This window comes from Doryrhamphus excisus, chromosome 8 (genome assembly GCF_030265055.1).
Source record: "Doryrhamphus excisus isolate RoL2022-K1 chromosome 8, RoL_Dexc_1.0, whole genome shotgun sequence".
NCBI classification, from domain to species: domain Eukaryota; kingdom Metazoa; phylum Chordata; class Actinopteri; order Syngnathiformes; family Syngnathidae; genus Doryrhamphus; species Doryrhamphus excisus.
In genome coordinates, this window is record NC_080473.1 from 17,996,234 (window position 1) to 18,016,850 (window position 20,617).

The following is a 20,617-nucleotide window of genomic DNA, read 5'->3' on the forward strand; positions in this document are numbered from 1 at the left end:
CTTTCAGGATGGAATCATTTCCATTGGACATGAATGATGGGAAATATCCAATTGCATTTGTCAGATCATTTATTGGATTTTCTATTTGTAATACTTGTGCTGTACAGTCAGGATACAAAATGTACATACAGTACACACACTACACATCTAAATACTATTTTGAGTAAAAATGACACTTCATTGAAAAATACTACTTATGTCGGTACCAAGTGCAGGTATCCTCAGAATGCCCCTTAGATGTTTATATGTTGCTATGAAAGCTGAAGGTTAGCACCAAACATGACTGCCTGAGCATTTGTGCACCATTGGTAAAAAAGAATCATATTTACCTAAATATTTACTAATATTCCTCATATTATCTTTTTTTAATGATGCCACCTGATACCATCAGAAACATCGAAGACCCCTGATGTACCAAACCAGGATGATCATCACCATGACGATGCAGTTATTTGGCTTGTCCAGGCCTGAAGGTCAGTTAGCATTTTCCTCAGGGACTAGTATCACTGACTCAGCGTGTTTGAGATATGTTTTGGTCTTACATGCTGCTAGAAGGCTCATATGTTGAGGTAAAGCTGGTGAATACTGAAATACAGCCGCCACCTTCGGTAAAGGATGGTGTCAGTAGAGGCCTGGTTTTAGCAGCAACGTATACAGTGAAGTGGAAAAGGATGGAATGGCATGGCAAACCTTCTTGGAGACAAGTCGGAGCTACCGCTCGGCCTTGATTTTATAGCGGAGGATAAGGTAGGTGGCCAGTCGTAAGACTAGGAAGAAAATTAAGAGAACGATGAAATCCATGTAGAGTTTTGCGTCTCCTATGTCCAATAAGTGAAGAACCTCTTCAGGCTGTTGGAAACGACACGCCTTGCCCGGACACTCCAGCGCTGAACGATTCATCCCGTAGATGGACACAATCACTCCTTCAAAACCATACCTGGGGACGACATGGCAAATGTTTCTTTCTCAATATCTGGCCACTAAAACATGCTATTTTCTTGCAGGTCAATTTTTCTAACACAACACCGACATTACACTTAATAGCAGTTAACTGGTTCCAAACGCGGAATGGAATATTTTATTACTTCAAGCCTAGAATACCCATCCCCCAACTACGAAATAGTTATTTTTACATTATTAGAGCCCTCTAGACATGGAATAACACCCCTATAGTCACATGTACAGTCCTATTAGCCCAAATAGTAGCCATAATAAAGAAAATCAGACAAATGAAGTACAAAACAGGTGCAGAGGAAAGCCCTTCGATTATTAAAAATCAAGGAACAACAAAACTAAGTAAAAGTGACGTTAAATGTTCACTTGTCCATTATCTGTCATTATTTTTGCATGATTTTCTGCATGTAAAGGCAAAATTTGCCTCGGTTAGAGTCCGTTTTGGTTTGAGTTGGACCTACTGCAACCGATTCATGAAGTTAACCAAGGCACCGCTGTATAATGATTAACGGTTATGTCGACACCGCCTATGTCAATGTCAATCAGCCAGTCCATTGTGCATCGACAAACTACATTTACTCTGATGGCCACTGCTTTACAACGATGCTGTGGGGGCGTAGTGCCATCGTGCAGGTTTGAATCCCTTCTAGCCGTAGAACACTAGAAACCTGGTGTCACATGGCATCTTGTTAGAATACAGACCTGACATAAGACACATAAGAGATCCACTGCAGATACTTTGGAATTGTGTCAAAGTTGATGAAGAATCCAGAGAACAGCAGCACGGGGATAGCTGTGACCGGTCCAACAAAGGTGGCCACCTGTAGGCAGATACACGAGACACGTTCAGACATTCCCAAGGGGAAAGACATTCCCAAGACATATTTTTGGTGCAGTACCTGCAGTGAGGTGGAGGCGGCGCCAACTAGCAGGCCGAGTGACTGCGCTACAAGAGAAGTGCAGATACACAGTGCAAGGAAGAGGAGGTAGCGGCTGGCTTCCGGAGGCTGCTCTGTCATCCAGTACACTATGCTGCAGTACATAATGGGGCAGATCACCTGGAAGAACACCTTCATTAACTCTTTTATGTTTAACTCCCGTCTCTGTCTGCTGCAACTTGTGTGGACAAACCTGGAATGGAATATCAGCCATGGTCTTGGCCAGATAGTACGCCTTCAGGCTGTACCAGTAGTTCAGATGCTCCCTCAGAAACACCGACATTTCCAGAGGAACTGAATAAAAAAAAAACAACAGTAGATCCCTGCTATTCAGGAGAGTTCTGCTACAGTTTCCGCTTCAAATCCACCTCGAACATTTTTAGCAACATTTGGGCTGGTGACAAGATGGGCTCTGACTTTTCCAATTTTTAGAATGAACTTAAAACATCCAAGAATAAACCAAGAATTTTTATTCAGACGGCATTCTAGATCATTTTGCCTCCAGTGTGACTCAGGTATAAGCTTTGTAAGACAATTGACATGCGCGTCTGACTGATGGGCAGAGATGCAAAGGGCAGACCATGACCAAAATATGCATTGGACAAAGGCACCAAGCCGCAGGGAGGGGTCGGAGGGTCAGTCTGTGGTCATTTTTCATACTCACAGGTCAACACGGTTGGCATGAGCGCACCAAACATGAGGAAGAGCATTGAGAAGAAAAGAAATCCTGTGTTGTTCAACACCTTGCCGGCATCATTCCCGATGTTCAAGTACAGCAAGCCTATCAGCACACCGATGGAGATGTGGGACATCAGTCTGAGATGGGTCAACACCTGACGCCAAAGAAAAGACAGTCAACCTCCAGTCTCCAACCTGGATGCTGGTGTCATTGTCATATTCCTCTCATCTTTAGGATAACCGTATCCTTCTGGTCATGTAGCAACTTACCTGGTCTCGGCAAATAGTGATGAAAGTTCTCTTGAATAGGATGCAGAACTGTGTCCGTGTGCTTGTGGCAAAGGTACGACCGTCCATGTGTCCAGCATCCTGCACATAAAACAGACCAACGCTTTCATTGCACATTCTCTCGTCCCCTCTTATTATCTCAGTGTAGACTCGAAAGGAAAAGGGCCATTATGTGAGACACATCTCATTCCTGTGCCTTCTAAAGATGTAAACACTAAGAATGTGTGTACCTATTCCACCTATAAAGCCTCCAAAAGCGCCAACAATGCTCAATTTACATATGGTAATGGTAATTGTAATGGTAATGGTTTTATTTCATTTGAACATGCATCAGATTACAATTGAATGCATCACATAATCAGTTCACAGTTCCACATGTCCAAAAGGAGTAGGAAGAAGCAAAGCTTATTAAATCCTACCCCTCCATCTGGTACTTTTACAATCAGTAACTGTTACATTTGTTCACTTCCTGCTTTCCTAATATAGTTTAAGGGTTTTTTTTTTTAATAATGCACCTCGTACCAAAGTACAAGGTGATATGACCATCCAATGACATAATGGGTACCATAGTAACTGTCAATATAGTGATATATATAGCACATCAAGGACTCTTCATCCTTGTATTTAGCAAACATCAACTGCTTGTATTGTTTCTTGAATTGGCTCATCGTTGTGCATTGTTTGAGGGTCTTACTCAATCCATTCCATAGTTTGATTCCACATACTGAAATGCTATGGCTTTTTAACGTAGTCCTAGCATAGAAGTGTTTCAAATGTAGTTCTTCCCTGAGATCATATTTCTCCTCTCTTGTAGAGAAGTATTGGATGACATTTTTAGCTAATTGGTTATTTTTAGCCTTATGTATTATTTTAGCTGTTTGAAGATGAACTATATCAGCACGTTTAAGTATTTGTGATTTTAGCAATAAGGAGTTAGTATGTTCTCTGTAGAAATATGTGAGCTGCATATGAACCGAGCCACAGCAACGTTGTTATTATTATCTGATTAGTAACCCCCCAACCCACGGGGGCCCTTTACGTCAATCATGACCTACGCTATAAATGTGCTTTTCTACTCTTTGGCTTCAAAACTATTACTTCATGATGAATTGGAGAATGTGCTCGTTGCTTGACTTAGGCTGCATTGTCTTTTACATCGTAATTTTCATTTCTTGGCTAATGTTGGCTACTCAAAGCTAACTGGACGTCATACATTACGTGTGTCTAATGACGCTACACAGCTTTTTGAAGAACATATCACTCGGGTTATGTATTACAATGGAGGAATTATGTGTCATTATCTTTATTGCCATATTGAATTGAATTGTGAATAATTGAACAATATCAGCTACTTGGGTGACTGTACATTATGAAACTGTGAATGTGACATCATTAGGATGTATAGTAGGCTTAACGTTATATATGTTATATGTTTTATCGTAAGAGACAGATCATGTCAGTAACGCTGTCCCTCCGCTGCCTATGACACAAAAATATGACAAGCGATATCGCTACCTCATCTTATTGCTTTGTGTGTAGCGTCTACTTGCCAATCTCCATCGTGTGTAGCGTCTACATCTTTACTTCCTACCTTTGGGTGCTTTGTTGTGCCGTTGTTATCACAGCGGTTCTTCTTCTCATCGAATGCACACATTCCACCTTGGACCGCCTCCAATAAAACAGGGTTGAAGTCTCCATACTGTCCTGATGCCACTTCAATGACTGAATAAGAATCAGAAAGAGCTACACTTACTGGGAGGGTACAGATGATGCTGATATTAAACTTTAGTGCACGTACTGAAGTCTGCGGGGTTGTGGTAGGTTGGACAGTAAAGTCCCAGTCCCTTCAAATAGGGTATGAGGTAGGGGACGGTGCCTTTGTAGATACACTGACCCTGTCCCAGGATGTAGAGCTGTGTAGGATAAGTCCATGAATCACACTGAGCTTTAAAACATAAGAACACATCTACGATAGGGGACATTTTTGTCACATCATAGAGACAAAATGAAAGACAAATGGGAGTATATCATGAGGACTGGAGTTAAACCAGATGGACAATACAGACCAAAGTAATCCCAGGGTTAGAAACAGGCTGGAAGAATGAAAGAAATACGTAACAAAGGTACAGGGACAGGCAGATGAAGGATGGTTTCAATATGGTGTACTGTGTACTATACTCTGAAGTGTCCCCTTGTGGACTAATGAAGGCATATCTAATCTTATCTTAGCTACACAGACTTACATAAGTCATTTAAACAAAACAAAAGCTCCACCCACAGAAACTACACACCACATTCACAAGTTGAGATGGCAGTGTTATTAATGTGTTATTGTGTAAAAGGATATCAATTTGGGAACTATGGGCCATTATTTAAAACTATACAGTCAGCAATTTTTCTTTTGAGACCTCTCACACTGACAAACATGTTTTTGTTTATATGTATCAGCTCAAAATAAGATTTGTTTAAAATATTAGTATCGGGGAACAATGGAAACAGCACTTCTTAGTGAGACCGCAGTACATGCCAGATCATCATGTTAATGGTGACTGGTGGTCAACAGTCGGGGGCGGGGACAGAGCGACACAGAGCAGTCTGCTTGCCCCTCACAGCAACGGAGGAGGCTCAACATAGTTAGTTAGCATCCGTATTTTGCTTTGTAAACACACTACCTTTCACCTCAACTGGGTTTCAGATACTGTTTTCAACTATCAGTAATAGCTGGGTTTGACCGTGAGCTGATTCCGTTGGGCTGCATTTAGTTGCTATTTACTCCAGTTGGCTCTGTTAACATTAGCTTGCTAACTTTAAGGCTGTTGACAGTGTAACGTTCACATTGGCTTTAAACGGTTAAGTAAGTAAGGCTTGGGAACTTGTGTAGAATTGTATGCACTTTGGTCAAGTATAGGAGGAAACTGGTTAGAGCGGTACGCACCGATGCAGGAAGCTGACCGAGAAAGATGTGCGCAAAAGAGGAATGGCGGGTCCACAGCACCAAGCACAGCCAGCATTTTCTCCATCAAATTATCAGGCTTGCCATCTCCATGTCCATTTATAGACAGCAAGCGGTCTGCTTTCTCTATTCATGACAGTTCTAACAGCCACACAGGAACACCTTGAGTGTGCTGTACTTGCCGGCAGCCGGACGATCCTCCAATAGCACCATTGCTCTGGCCGTTGTTGAGGCATCCAATGAGGTCAATATGTGGAAATACTTTGTCACTTCCTGTGTTTATCCTCGCAGTCGGAACTGGGCTGGGATGTGCTGGAACCACGGTTGCCAAAAGTCATTTGACTGTCGGCAAGTTAACTCAGCATGGTACGGCCTCGTTGTTGTCACCGTTGTTAGTCGACATTTTACTTACTAGTCAAGGGTCATATATATAGTATATATATATATATATATATATATATATATATATATATATATATATATAATATACGGAGGATGAGCTAGAGATTTTAGAAACCCGCAAGAAGAGAGTGAAGCTTGGTAGCAGATGGCCGCATACCCGCATGTCCTGGTGGTCTTAAATGTGGAGCTTAAATGTGGAGCTTGTCAGTCCGGGGTAACAGAAGTGGAGTGGCATACAGTGTTACCATGGATGAAAAGGCTTGGTGTATATGGTGAGAGGGGCCATTGCTGGAGTAAAACATTTTTTCCACCCCCCCCCCCCCCCCACCTTTCAGCCAAGGTGCTGACTGCACAAAATGAGTGAATGAACCCTCTTCCTACGTGCTTGGAGGAAAGAGGAACACACGCAGAGCAACAAAACATACAAGCGTGATTAAGGCACACCTTGTCAAACATCTCAAACAGTTTGGCACTTGGCTGGTGGATGGTGCAGATGATAGTCCGTTCTCCCAGCGCAAGAGAACGCATTAGGGAGACCACCTGATGACAGGACGCACTGTCCAAGCCACTGCAGAGAAAACAAAAGAGGCGACCTGAAAGACCACCGGAGAAGTAATGTGAACAGAAACAGGTTCAACCCTGAGCAATCTAGTAGGTGATTCAGTGACTGACAGGTCAGTTCTGGTTTTTCTACTTTGACAATTTTGTTCTTTATGGAGATTATAAAGTGGAACCCATCTCGGCCGATATCCTGTGGATTGGCTGACTGATATGTGTGCTGATGAACTTTGACAGAGACATATGAGATTGCTCTGTCTCATGTAGCATGGTTTAAATGTTCCTGAATGTCACCCATTAAGCATGTCTAAGAGAACTAAACCATCAACCATCCATGAGTATACCTGGCTCACCTGGTGGGTTCATCGAAGAACATAATTGGTGGATTGTTGACCAGTTCAAGGGCAATGCTGAGCCTTTTGCATTGACCCCCTGACAGTGAGTCAGTACGAGTATGAGCACAGTCAAGAAGTCCTAAGGCAATCAGAATCTCGTTCACCTACAGGGACAGACGGACAGCAAGAGGGACCGATGTGAATTTGGGGATAACCATGAACTCTCAGACTTTGTAGTCATGCCTTCCATGCTCAAACATCAAAATGTCAGTGGGGGGTTGGACCTTGGTAAAGGAAAGGACAGATCCTTGCTTTTTGCAGCAGTTACGTTCCAGCAAATGGCAAAAAACTGGCTAATTGAGATGCTCATAAAAAGTTTTGGCTGTTTTTACACATGACTAAAATGTTTGGGCTAAACAATGATCATTTTTAAAGCTGTCATTTGAATTGAAAACATTTGGAAATGGGCTAGTTATGCTCTCCAGGATTTGACAATGTTGCGATCACGACAATGGATGCAATAATTTCCACATTTTGGCCAATCACTGCCGTTTTCGCCAACCGATATCCCAACTCGTGTTTGCTCTAGCGGCATATGATTTACCAGTTCTTTTTTCACATCCATAGTCTCGTTGAGCTTCAAATTGGCAGACACCTGTAACACAAAGGAAATGTTCATTGTCACCAAAGGCAAATGACAGAAAGAGGAACCAGAGATAGTTAGCATAACCGCTAAATAACATTTGAATGCTCTGTCAGCAAGTACACCCTTGAACACATTTAGAAATCATCTGTGAGTTTACCATCATGGCTTCCCGTGCCGTGAGCTGTGGCAGCAGCAAGTCTTGCTGCATGATATAGCAGGACATTTTCCTAAATGTCCTGAGATCCCTGGGCTTCCCATTTACAAGGATCTGCCCCTTGATTCCCGTTCCCCTATAAAAAGAAAGGATACATTCATTCTGGGCATCAAGTGATGCAAAGCTACATTGAAACTACGTAGGTTTGGTCTGCAGGCAAGGTTACACACCTGTATCCCGCCAAAATGTTCATTAAGGTAGATTTCCCAGCACCTGAGGGCCCCATGATTGCAACAAGCTCCCGACTGCAGAATTTTCCAGAGAGGTTTTTCAATAAGGCTTTGACTCCTACAAATAACATAGGAGACAAGCAGCACACACACTGTATATGGCATGCAAAATATTTTTTTCTTCGGTCAAGTCATAGTAATTGGCGGACAGTGTGACAGCATTAGCCAATCAAAGCCTCATTCAGCATATTTGCAATCAATAGGTTTTTGCTCCAAACTTTTTTTCCTCCAAAGTTAGGTTGTTTTTTTCAGCAGAGAACACTTCTCATTCACCCGACATCAATAAGGATTTATCAATATGTGTTAGACTATACAGCATACACACCTAAACCTTAAAGGCAACTGTCTATTCTAAATGCGTTACCAAGTGAAAAGGTGAATATTTATATTGAGAATATTTATGCAAACATCCAACACATCTCAGCATATGCAGAAGGACACTTCCTCATTGTCAAGAGACGACAGCAAGGTGCATTCAGGGGCACTCCAAACTAGAGGCCAATGATGACATATAATAGTTTAACCATTCATTCATTCATTTTCGACCGCTTATCCTCACAAGGGAGGGAGCCTATCCCAGCCGTCTTTGGGCGAGAGGCGGGGTACACCCTGGACTGGTTGCCAGCCAATCACAGGGCACATATAGACAAACAACCATTCACACTCACATTCATACCTATGGACAATTTGGAGTCGCCAATTAACCGAGCATGTTTTTGGAATGCCCTCGACCATCTCTGTGTGGAGTTTGCATGTTCTCCCCGCATGCGTGGGTTTTCTCCGGGTACTCCGGTTTCCTCCCACATTCCAAAAACAAGCTAGGTTAATTGGCGACTCCAAATTGTCCATAGGTATGAATGTGAGTGTGAATGGTTGTTTGTCTATATGTGCCCTGTGATTGGCTGGCGACCAGTCCAGGGTGTACCCCGCCTCTCGCCCGAAGACAGCTGGGATAGGCTCCAGCACCCCCGTGACCCTCATGAGGATAAGCGGTAGAAAATGAATGAATGAATGAATGTTTTTGGAATGTGGGAAGAAACCGGAGTACCCGGATAAAACCCACGCATGCACGGGGAGAACATGCAAACTCCACACAGAGATGGCCGAGGGTGGGCTTGAACTTGGGTCTCCTAGCTGTAAGGTCTGTGCGCTAACCACTAGTCCGCCGTGCAGCCCATAGTTTAACCAATATCAGTGAAAATATTAGATTGAATTATTAATTAGATTTTTGCCATTGGTGGCTGGTCTGATCACACCCCCATGCAAGAACCACTATAATAGAATTTATATAATTTTGTCTAAAAGCATGAAGACAGATGAATGACTGAAAGATAAAAGATGGTGAAGCATGAAATATGAAAGATGGGTTACATGGGTGTGCATTACCTCTCCCCCTCCAGCATGGACCATCTTGAATGGTGTAAGAGATGTCAATGAACTCAAGGTCTACCGATGAGCGTTTGGGGAGGTGGGTGAAGCGCTGTGCTTCTGTGGTCCTGTTCTCCATTTTCTTCTGCTTCAACGTGGAAACCTCCTGTCGCCAAGGCTGGGCTGTCTGACCAGCCCTGTTACACCTGAAACTGTCCGCCATGGGAATACTCACAGAGTCGGGTTCCAAGGCCTTATTTTCCATGCCTGTTCTCTGTCTGTGAGAGGAATGGTGACAGATGGTTATGGAGAGTTTCTCCACTGTGGACTGACAGCACAGGAGTTTCAAGGTCAGCTAGTTTGGGCCTCCCATTATTTTCTAATGAGGTTCAATGACAAATATTCCTAATTTACAATAATTTGAAGCAGATCATCTTAATAATTAGGTGTGTACGCTTGGGTTAGGAAGACGCACAACAGGGTGCCATCACATTGATTGCAAAATACGGGTCGATCGCCTAAACGTGACTTTGTAGCTGTCATGTGACACCATTCAGCTGACAATAAGCACCCCTCCTGATTGGCTGCTGCTACACTGCGTCTGAGCAGACATTTCAGTCTCCACACGGAGACGCAACTTTTGTCTTTATTAATGTGATTATGGATGAACCATATGAGTGATAAAATGCTTACCTTTATATCTACCACAAAAGCCATCCGTTCATTGGATGATGAGCTGGAAAATGTGCTAAGCTTTTTAATAAGTTGCCTTGACTTGGGCTGTATTGTCTTTCTTGTATATGTGTAATGTTTGATAGCATGCTAACACTGGATATAATTAATACATGAAGTGTGTGTTCACGTGCCCTCTGCAACCACCTCTGGTCCTTGGTGGGTGCATGTCTGTCTCGCCACTTCCCCAGTCCAATGAGCATAGCTCGCGTAGACCGTGACTAGTCAGCGTATGCACACAGATTTCAGCAGTGGTGCCAAGCTGACGGACGAATGCCGCAATTTTGTCTCCTCTCAGCGGATGCTGCTGGAGGGACCCAGCAGAGGTGATAAACATAAACAAGCATATTGTCTTTGTTTGGCTTGAAGTAAGCTATGGAAATAAATGTTACTAAAATGAGTAGCTCTTGGCCATTTTCATGTTGTAAAAGTACTTCTCACGAGAAGAAACCCAGTATAGCCAGTAGTACATTTAAACATTTACACTGTATCTATGGGATCCATAATGGTATCGGCTGCTTTCACTGACAGATTGTTGGGATCGGTATCGGCAGCATAAAACCCTGATGGGACCGTCCCTACTAATATCATCGATATTCGTCAGGAAGGGCATCCGGAATTTAAAGGGCTCAAGCCAAAAATTGGGATGCGGATCAAAAGGATCCGCTGTGGCGACTCCATAATCAGGAAAAAACCCAAAAGAAACAAACCAAAAGTCTTGCGGTTTCAAAGTTGACCAGTTAGATATACAGTATATTATATGTTTTATTGTAAGTGATAGATCATCTTGACTCTGAGCTTGTATGCCGAAATAATGTGTGCACCCCTGATATACACGTACAATGTACATAAGTACTCATACGTATAAATATAGTAAATATGTTACACAAGTATGTATTTCTAAATATACAGTATTTTCTATGTTTACAGTAGGCAGGATATCTTTGGGACGTGGACATTTTAAAAGTAGCTTGCAGGCTGAAAAGGTCTGAGCAGCCCTGATGGAGAAGGACTATGGTCACCCAGAATCCAATTTCATCCTCCTGAAAAGGCTTTAAGAAAGAAAATGTGTCGTCAGACCCTTGATGACAATCAAAATCTCCAAGTTTTATGAAGACCATTGTGTAAGCGGTTCCCAAGTCTGAGGTGGTACAGTCATTTGTCCTCTTTGAGACAGAGGTCTTGTTTAATCTTTCAGGGGGGTTGTTAATCCCCACAAGGATTAAAATCAACTTTCTTAATCTGTTGGGAGCAGGAGGGCCTGCAGTTACCTCCTTGGGAAAAATCTTCACTGGTGTACTGTACACGAGCGAGCCAAAGTAATGTATGGGAAATTTGTACTCTTTCACCTGCCGTCCACATCACAGTCTCCACGGTACGAAACTGAAGTGTGCAGGCAAGGAATTGGAAAGACACATTTCATACAGTATGTCTGCCAACAGGTCACGAGTGTAAAGTCCGCTGGATGAAAGCGATGGCCCGTGTGGGTGGGAGAGGAGAGAAGAACTCAGTGACCCAGGATCATACTACCTTGGTTTCACCTCAAGTGGTTGTCACCTCAATTACAGCCACATTAAATATGAACCAATGAAACAGCCTACCATGGCATATACCCTGTTTAACTGAGGAGTACAAGTTAGTGGTAGGGAAAGATTGGCATGTATGGGTGTGGATCGAACAGGCTGGCTCGGTGTTGGCTCGGTGTTGGCCCTGTATTGGTTTGGTATTGGCTTGGTGTTGGGTGATGATGGGAGTCATTAGTGCTGCTCTGCTTCAAAAGAAATCTACTTTTGTAGTGCTTCTGACCAAGTACATGCCCTTAATAATAAAGACTAAGCTATAAACACATTTTCAAGAATAATGATCATTTCAATTTCAGTCAACACCACGGTCAACACACTGGTCCACATCCATTTTCAATGCACAAAGGCATCATGTATTTCTTGGAAAACATCTGACATTAGCTGAAGTGTTATCACTATTCTGGTTCCGATTGCAATTCCTCGTTTCAATTCCGGTTCCGAACGATTCAGGTGTGTTCCGAATTGGGGAAACCCTGCTGCCGCAGAAAATCCACTCATAAAACCAGATGGATGTATCACTCAGGTAGCAATGCACGAGACTTCAAAGTTAAACATCTTCTCCCAAATGGAGGAGGAACATAGGGTTCATAGGGTTCAAACTTACCTCTCACAACCACCTTGAAGAACTTAATGACCTAGGTGGTTGAGAGGATCCTCCAGGCTGGGGGATTTTTTTTCAAGCTTTAGGTACGATCGGGTCAAAGTGGGAGGAACGTGAATAGCGACAACCCCAAGCCAGTAGGAACTTTTGTGCTCCCCGATCGACTGAAGGATGACAACACCAACGCTCTGAGGGTTAGGTATCTTGTAGAAGATGATCTTGCAAGGGAGGAAGTGGGGGCAACACACCAAACCCCTTCTTGACAAGTCGAAAACTCTTGAGCCAAGTCGCCGATATCATCACAGGAGGATGCACTCCTGACACCCTGACAGGATTTTTTTTGTGGTAAAATGGACAGGAATTCCTGAAATGGCCGTTTGAGACATGGCCTACAAAATCTGCAGCAAAAGTTGTATGTATTTTATTATTATATATATTATATTATTATTATATATTATATAAAATGTTGTACATATATTAGGGCAAACAATTAATCATTAATCAAAAATATACGAAAACTAAGGCATTTTTTCTTTGCAAATAATGTCAATCCAATTAAACTATTCCACACAAACAACAATATATTAAAAACAAAACATTTTGTCGAGAATAATTCTAATTGATCATTATAATTTTAATTAATTTATAATTCTAAAACTAAAATGCACAGACAGTGATGGCAAAGTTAGTTTCATTTACACGTACTTAACTTTGAACTGGTTACATTTACATGTAACTAACTTTTAACTAACTAACTAACCAAGGTCCAATCTGAGCCAAAACCTTTAACCAAAAGTGAATCAGCCAAAACCAACTAAAGCAGGCATCTTGAAGTCAACTTGGAATATCACCTAGCTGGGGAAATATGGTCACCCGATGTAAGGCAACCGATGGACCAAATACATATTTACATATGTATATTTCCTTCTCCATTTTCCTGTATAAAGCTACGATCATCCAGTATTTATATTATTATTGCTGTCATTACTGCATGGCTAAGCTTTGTCATTGAAGGTGTGGAGGAGTGGATTAGGAACAAACGTGTTTGTAAAGAAAAAATACATTCCTAAAGTTGGTTAACACGTGAATGAACAGTAGTTGCTCACTAATAATATTAAAGTCAATGAATGATGAATAAAGTCAACTAAACTACCATTTAGTTGAACTGGACAGATTTTCATCAGTATTCTTTTCAATGATTTCAATGAAACGTCATCCAAAACTCACTACTTTTCTACTGTTCAACTTGGAAAAATGATAAAGACGAGCTTACGTGGTGCTGTATGAAGCGATGCCGTCAGAGCCTGCTGTGACTGTGGAAAAGTCTTCTGTGTCGGCTGGGGAGATCCAAACTATAGCACGCACCACCTTGCCTGCCAACACCCCCCCCCCCCCCCCCCCCCATGGAGCATCAGCATAGGAGGGGGCGGGGTGTCGCCAGGTTGGATGGGAGCAGCGGTAAGCTTGATTAAGAGAACGACAATATCGATATCGAAGCTGTGTCTGTATCCTTATAAAGTCAATGGTGCAAAATATGAGCGAGAGAGAGATATGTATCTCGGTAAGATCCTGTGACTTGAATGGGGGGGGGTAGTATGGTTTAACACCAGAATACTACATTCTAACTACATTGATAGGTCAGAAAAGTAGGAAAAGCATCATATGTCACCTTTAAAGGCATAGTTGGGATTTTTTGACATGAAGTTGTATGACACCCCCATAAGCAGTGACGTCTGTCAACAGCGACTCCCTCCCCACTTGGTGTCCTGAGCCCAGTTCTGGTGGGATTTGGGTGCTGAGGTCAAGATGACGTGATGTGTCACCCTGCAGATAAACGGAAGGTGGCATTCTCAGTATCATTGTGACATAAAGAAGGATGACAAGTTGGTCTTGAACGTGTACGTACGTCAATGTGGGTAACGCGTATAACCACAGCACAGGTACCATGTCACCTCACGGCTAACTAGCATAGAATCGTCATAGCAGCACCTTAGCTCTTGAGTCAGCACAACTGGGTGGCTAACAAAGGTGTGATTGTCCCCCAGGAGGCATTTTCACAGCCCCTACCAGGGCATCTAATTCTTCACCTTCATCTGGCATGGTTAATGTTGGTGTGTCGAGGAAGCACATGGTTGGCAACATCGCGTGGATGATTTATTATATGATGATGATTTATACAATTTATTCAAGAAATATATCCACCCATTTTCTGTACTACTTGACTAGAAATTCTGTCCATGGAAATTATGAACAGAATCATTGACATAGGGCAGCCTTGGCGGAGGCCAGCATTCCCGGGAAGAAGCTCCACTTAATGCTGAGAATGTTAACCAGGCTCCTGCCCGGTTGGACAAGGACCAAATGGCACGTAGACAGATGGGATAGGCTCCAGCACCCTCATGAGGATAAGCGCTAGAAAATAATGAATGAATGTTTGTGTCAGTGTGAGAGGTCTCACTCGCTCACATTTTGTATTTGCTGAACGTTTGTGGGCAAGTTTAAGAGCTAATATGCTAATAATAAAGAAAAATAGTAATACAAAAATAATCTAGCTGACTGTATTGTTTTAAATAACGACCCATAGTTCCCAAATTGATATCCTTTTTACATAAAATTTGATGTAATTATCATTATACACCAAATCATTTACCATAAAGAGATTTCCCCTTCTTATTCTATTCTTTATTCTATCTGTGATTAAATGTGATTAATTCTTAGTTATTCATGGACAAAAAATGCAATTAATGGCGATGAAATATTTTAATCGATTGACAACCCAAATATACATATTTACATACATGCACTACATTCTCTGGAGGAAAAAGTTGCATTTTGGAACATTAGGATGTTCTGTTTCTTCCATTGTTAATTTTGTGAAATTGCCATTCTTTTTGCCATTTTTGCAGCAACAAACTACTTCTCCATTACAATTCTGTCCAATCGATGGTAACAAGGGTATAGTACCACAGTGTGTTCCTAACAATGTTTTTATGCAGAGGAGGTAGTAAATATCCTCAACTTCTACACTTGACTACCATCTAGTGGCTCAAATGTGTCATGACACAATGGCCTTTCAACGGTAATAACATGATAATGTTATCTGATATTGGTCGATAATCAATAGCACAATTATCAATCAGCAAAATGTGTTATCGTGACAGGCCTACACATTATTTTTAAGTTTTGGGTACATATGTTTTAACTTCTGCCACTTAGTCACCTCCCTTTGTACCATTTCAACATTTTCACTGGATTTCAATAAATAACGGAAAAGTACATTGTTCTATTTTTGAAAGCCAATCATAAATTTCTTGACACCTCAAATGACATTTCTACTTGATGGCGGCAGCCATGACAAACCTGGGTGACACCTCTCAGTTAAATCAGAGTCAGCCAATAAAAAGGTTGCAGTGAGCAGAATACAGTGCATTAAAACTGTAGTTACACGTAAAGAACACGAGATGGCGACAAAAGCCCAGCATATGTTTTGCATATCACTGGTATGATATCATGACCACATGATATCTGTCCTGAAAATGACTTGGTGATGGCAGAATATTTAGGAAATGGATGTATGTTTTTATTATGGCCAAACGGTTCAGCCACTGCAAGCCAATTGAAGGTTCCGGAGCTTCCATTCAAAGTGGCTTTAGTGGCGTTCACACGTCTGCATTGTGGTTTGGTGACGCTCTGTTTTGTTATGGGCAAAGTGAGAAAATGCACTCCATTTGGTCTGAACATGCAAGGACAGTACTGTACTTTACATAGCATTTGATGTATTTATTTATGAATGATTTCACTGTTTCAAAATGGTAATCAAACATACGGTTTTTATGACCAACAGATTCTAATCAAATCACCTATCCTGTCATCAGAGTGCGAGAATAAAAATGAAAAACAATTAGCACATTGGCAGAAGGAAGGAAGGAGACATGGCATTAAGTAATTCATGGTGCATTCATGGGCCAGATTGTTTGTGCTTTTACTGATGAATGATGACCTGTCAGTAAATGTGACGTGCATCTCCCTTGAAGTGCTCGGTGTGCACAGATGAGAGACACTGGAAATGTTGCAATGAGCAGAACGTGTTGCATTAATGCTGTAGTTGCACCTAAGAACCACAAGAAATCGACTGAATCCCAGCATACGTATTGCAGCTCCCTGGTCTTCATTTGACGATGTTACATGATCTTTCTCAATGTTGCATTTGAAAATGAATCGATGGTCACAGAATTACGACATTGTTGGGAAATTAAGCTTATATGTTTGTTTTCATTACAATGTTCTGGACCTTTCGAAGTGCTTGGTGTTGGTTCACATCCGCTGCTTGGTTTATGTGGTTTGTTGCATCTGTGGTTTATTGTTGCAGTTTGGTTAGCAAATCCACTCCAATGGCCTGAAGTCCATTATGAAGCAATAGAAAGATGAAAATAATTATTTGACTACCCTTGTTTCTTCAGTTTATGGATGGATTTTAATGCCTTGTAAAACAAAATATTCATTTGTTTGGACATACTAGAGGACAATAACAAAAATAGCTCATAAGAGTTTCAATTAAGAGTTGCGACTTCCATGGTTTTATGATAACCAAACAATACATCAATACTCTTACATCAATAGCTATAGCATTGTACTGTCAGAAAATTAAACTCATATGAGATCTTTTAGTTATCACCATGTTTGTCCCAATAAAGCTACTTTTAGTTATACCTGGCATTGAAATCAACAGGAAACTGAAGAAACAAGGCTGGTCATGGAGGTACATTCAGCCACTGCAAGCCAACAGAAGGTGGCAGGGCCCCACTCAGTGTGAGCAGGTATTGTTTATTGTTTATTACAGGTACAATAAGGTACACACAAATACAGTAGTTAAAAGTAACTAATGAGGAAGTAATGACTACTGTAATTACTCATTCCAGCGGGCACACGACATTGAAACAACGTTGAAAACAGTTTGAATTAGGTCATGACGTTGAGTAACACAAACACAACGTTTATTGACTGTCGGATTATGACGTAGATTTGACCCTTGGATTTTGGTCGCTTGTCAACGTTGTGTTGAAAACGTTCCAAATTTGAACCATGAATAAAACTATATTGAACTTTATTTAGCGCACAGACCTCACAGCTAGGAGACCAGGGTTCAATTCCACCCTCGGCCATCTCTGTGTGGAGTTTGCATGTTCTCCCCGTGCATGCGTGGGTTTTCTCCGGGTACTCCGGTTTCCTCCCACATTCCAAAAACATGCTAGGTTAATTGGCGACTCCAAATTGTCCATAGGTATGAATGTGAGTGTGAATGGTTGTTTGTCTGTATGTGCCCTGTGATTGGCTGGCCACCAGTCCAGGGTGTACCCCGCCTCACGCTCGAAGACAGCTGGGATGCAGTCCTGTACAATAATGACTGCACCTCAGGGGACCCTTCTGGGAAACTCCTGAAGTTTGCAGACCACATGACAGTCACCGTGGCGAGGAGTCTGTATAAAGACGGGAGGTAGACCATCTGGTCCTATGTGTAGTCAGAACCATATAGAGCTCAACGCACTCAAGACTGTGGGTGTGCCAGTGGAATTCAGGAGAAGCCCCCCTTGAAGCGGTCCTTCCACATTAAGTAAAAAGGCCCAGCAGAGGTTGTACTACGACAACTCATGAAGGTCAATCTGCCCCAGGGACTGCTGATCCAGTTCTCCAGTTCTACACCCTCAGTCATTTAGTCTGTTCTTTGCACTTCCATCACTTGGATCTGCAACCAAACGGGACATCAGACTACAAAGGACCATGAAGTCAGCAGAAAAAGGTATTGGAGCCGATCTTCTGGCCAGGAAGTGGGCAGAGAACATCAATGCTATCTCACACCCCGGACACAAACTGTTCGAACCCCACCCTTCAGGTAGGCGCTACAGAGCACCGTACGCCAAAACCGTATCAGGCACAGAGATACTTTCATCCCCCAGGCCATCAATCTGATCATGACTTCAACAATGACAATGACTCCCCCCCTGCCCCCCCCCCACACAAAGTAAAAACAAACAAACAAAAAACACTCAGATACAAAACTATTTTTCTTTTACGTCATTTTACAAATTCAAATTACAAATGCAGACCCAGGCTGCACGGTGGACGAGTGGCTAGTACACAGGCCTCACAGCTAGGAGACCCGAGTTCAATTCCACCCTCGGCCATGTCTGTATAGAGTTTGCATGTTCTCCCTGTGCATGTATGGGTTTCCGGTTTCCTCCCACATTCCAAAAACATGCTAGGTTAATTGGTGACTCCAAATTGTCCAAATTGGGTGATGTGGCGTGTTATGATGTAGTGTAGTGTTACGGTATCGGGGTGTGATGTAGTGTGTTAAGGTGTGATGTAGTGTTACTTGATCAGGGTGTGATGTAGAGTGCTAAGGTGTGATGTAGTGTGTATACGTATGGCAGAGTTTGGAACATCTTCACCAGCTTTCTCTGTGATGAGCAGTCAACCAAACTAGAATGTGTTGAGTCAGCTGCTCTACAAGCCTCTGTCCCTGCCCTGTACACTATTTATACACACCCAAACCACACTTTTCACATACCAACACACACACACACTTGTCAAATATACCCACAGGCACACACTTGCATGGAGAGCTCAGCAGTCTTTGAAATAACAGAGCACACAAGGACAGAAGATTGAAGTTGTGCTACAGGTTTTTGACTTTCCTGTGTGCTTAAGGAAGGAACGGCAGGTGGAAAGTACCAACTCCAGACCTGGACTGACCTCAGCCTCCATGAAGCAGCTTCTAGCAAACTGAGGTAGGACATACGTTTCTTTCGTGTGGTTCCCATTCTTTTCTTTTCTGTCATCCTCATTTCGAACCATGTCAGCTTTTTTAGGCTTTCCGCATTTGTGGCTGTAAAAAGAGTGATTGGATCTTATTAGCAAGCTAACAGCATGTGTCATGTCAATTAGATCTTTTATTTCTATTTGTAAAGTCACCTTTATTACGTATGGAAGACAGTAAAACCAAGCCTTCAATTGCATGTCATCATTGGCCTCATAGAGTACCTACTTTACAACATATTTGATAGCGAAAATGCCACTTTTTGTGGAATCTGGCCCTGGGACATGAACAGGCGTCTTTCTCTTTTCTGTGTGTTCTAAAGCTATAAAAACAGCTAAAAAATGGCAGCAGGTTGATGCACGTCATGGGACACAGCCACATAGAAACCAACGCCACACCTTGCATCCATAACAAAAAGACAGCAGCAGTGGCAGCAGCTCCGATATGTAGCGTTACCTTTCGCTAGCAGCCTGAAGCATTGTGAGCGAGCGTGTGTTGAAGGTAGTCGCTAGCCGGCTCGTCCAGTAGCTAGCTGGCGTGCCGTGGCGTGGCTAGGTGTCACTACAGCAATAAAGTAGTTATTGCGTGTAATGCATATTTGCAGAACTTAAATACATGTTGCTTAAGTATCATGTTTCAAATGTATGTAACAAAAACAATATACAAAATGTACAACCTAATACTAATACTAAGTGCAAAGATTGGTTAAATAAATACATAATCCCTCTTTTCTTTGTTCCATAAATTATACAAAGGTATTTTTGCCTCTGACAAAATGCAGACAAAAGCAGGCTGGAGGAAAACTAGCTTAATCCTGGAAATCAGGGATGCCCACTACATCGATCGTATGTAGGTAATTTGGGTCGATGCTTTGTAGAAGTCACATGACATCAGTCAGCTGACATTAATCCCCTCCTGATGGAGGGACATGCAGCTTTCATCTTTACCATTTTGATTATAGATAAACTACCTGAGGGACAGGATGCCAAAGTCTATAACAAAAGTTTCCCTTTGCTCGTTGTGTAGAAAAACAATCAATTGTTGTGTCAGGAACTCAACTACAGTAATGTGTGTTTTCTACACATCCGCTTCTTAAAATATTAAATAAAAATATAATTTCATGATGAAATGCAAAATGTGCCCATTGCCGAAACCTTTAGAATATGTTTCCTTGACTTGGCCTGCATTGTCTTTGGCATCATCATTTTCACTTCTTGTACATCTGTAATGTTTGATAGCAAATGCTATCTGGATGTACATAACATGAAGTGTATGTACAATGAACACTTCTGTCTTCTTCTGAGATATTTGTATTATTCT

The 20,617-nt window shown here is 42.0% G+C and overlaps 2 protein-coding genes across 4 annotated transcripts in view; one reads left to right on the forward strand and one right to left on the reverse strand.

Annotated features, from left to right (window-relative positions):
• LOC131134665 (kinase suppressor of Ras 1-like) overlaps positions 1-20,617 on the forward strand; it is a 47,168-nt gene that overhangs the window by 1,312 nt on the left and 25,239 nt on the right. The window contains exons 3-4 of one of the 2 annotated variants that reach the window (XM_058080170.1): positions 392-473; positions 19,189-19,268. The gene's annotated coding sequence lies outside the window, so the exon portion shown is untranslated. Of the gene's footprint in view, positions 1-391; positions 474-19,077; positions 19,269-20,617 lie in introns of those variants that run through there. The other variant, XM_058080171.1, reaches the window with a different exon arrangement.
• On the reverse strand, positions 84-13,827 carry LOC131134666 (ATP-binding cassette sub-family G member 4-like). Of its 2 annotated transcripts, XM_058080175.1 has the most exons (15): positions 13,754-13,827; positions 9,583-9,842; positions 8,137-8,254; positions 7,910-8,042; positions 7,711-7,761; positions 7,125-7,270; positions 6,658-6,781; positions 4,657-4,771; positions 4,450-4,580; positions 2,841-2,939; positions 2,557-2,725; positions 2,086-2,186; positions 1,854-2,012; positions 1,657-1,775; positions 84-937 (listed from the first exon to the last, which is right to left on the reverse strand). In XM_058080175.1, exons 2-15 carry the CDS (start codon positions 9,827-9,829, stop codon positions 712-714), a joined length of 1,938 nt encoding a protein of 645 aa, XP_057936158.1. In that variant the 5' UTR covers positions 9,830-9,842; positions 13,754-13,827; the 3' UTR covers positions 84-711. The 2 variants fall into 2 exon arrangements, with proteins under 2 accessions (XP_057936158.1, XP_057936157.1); XM_058080174.1 differs by lacking the exons at positions 9,583-9,842; positions 13,754-13,827 and having other exon boundaries at positions 84-767; positions 841-937; positions 8,137-8,331.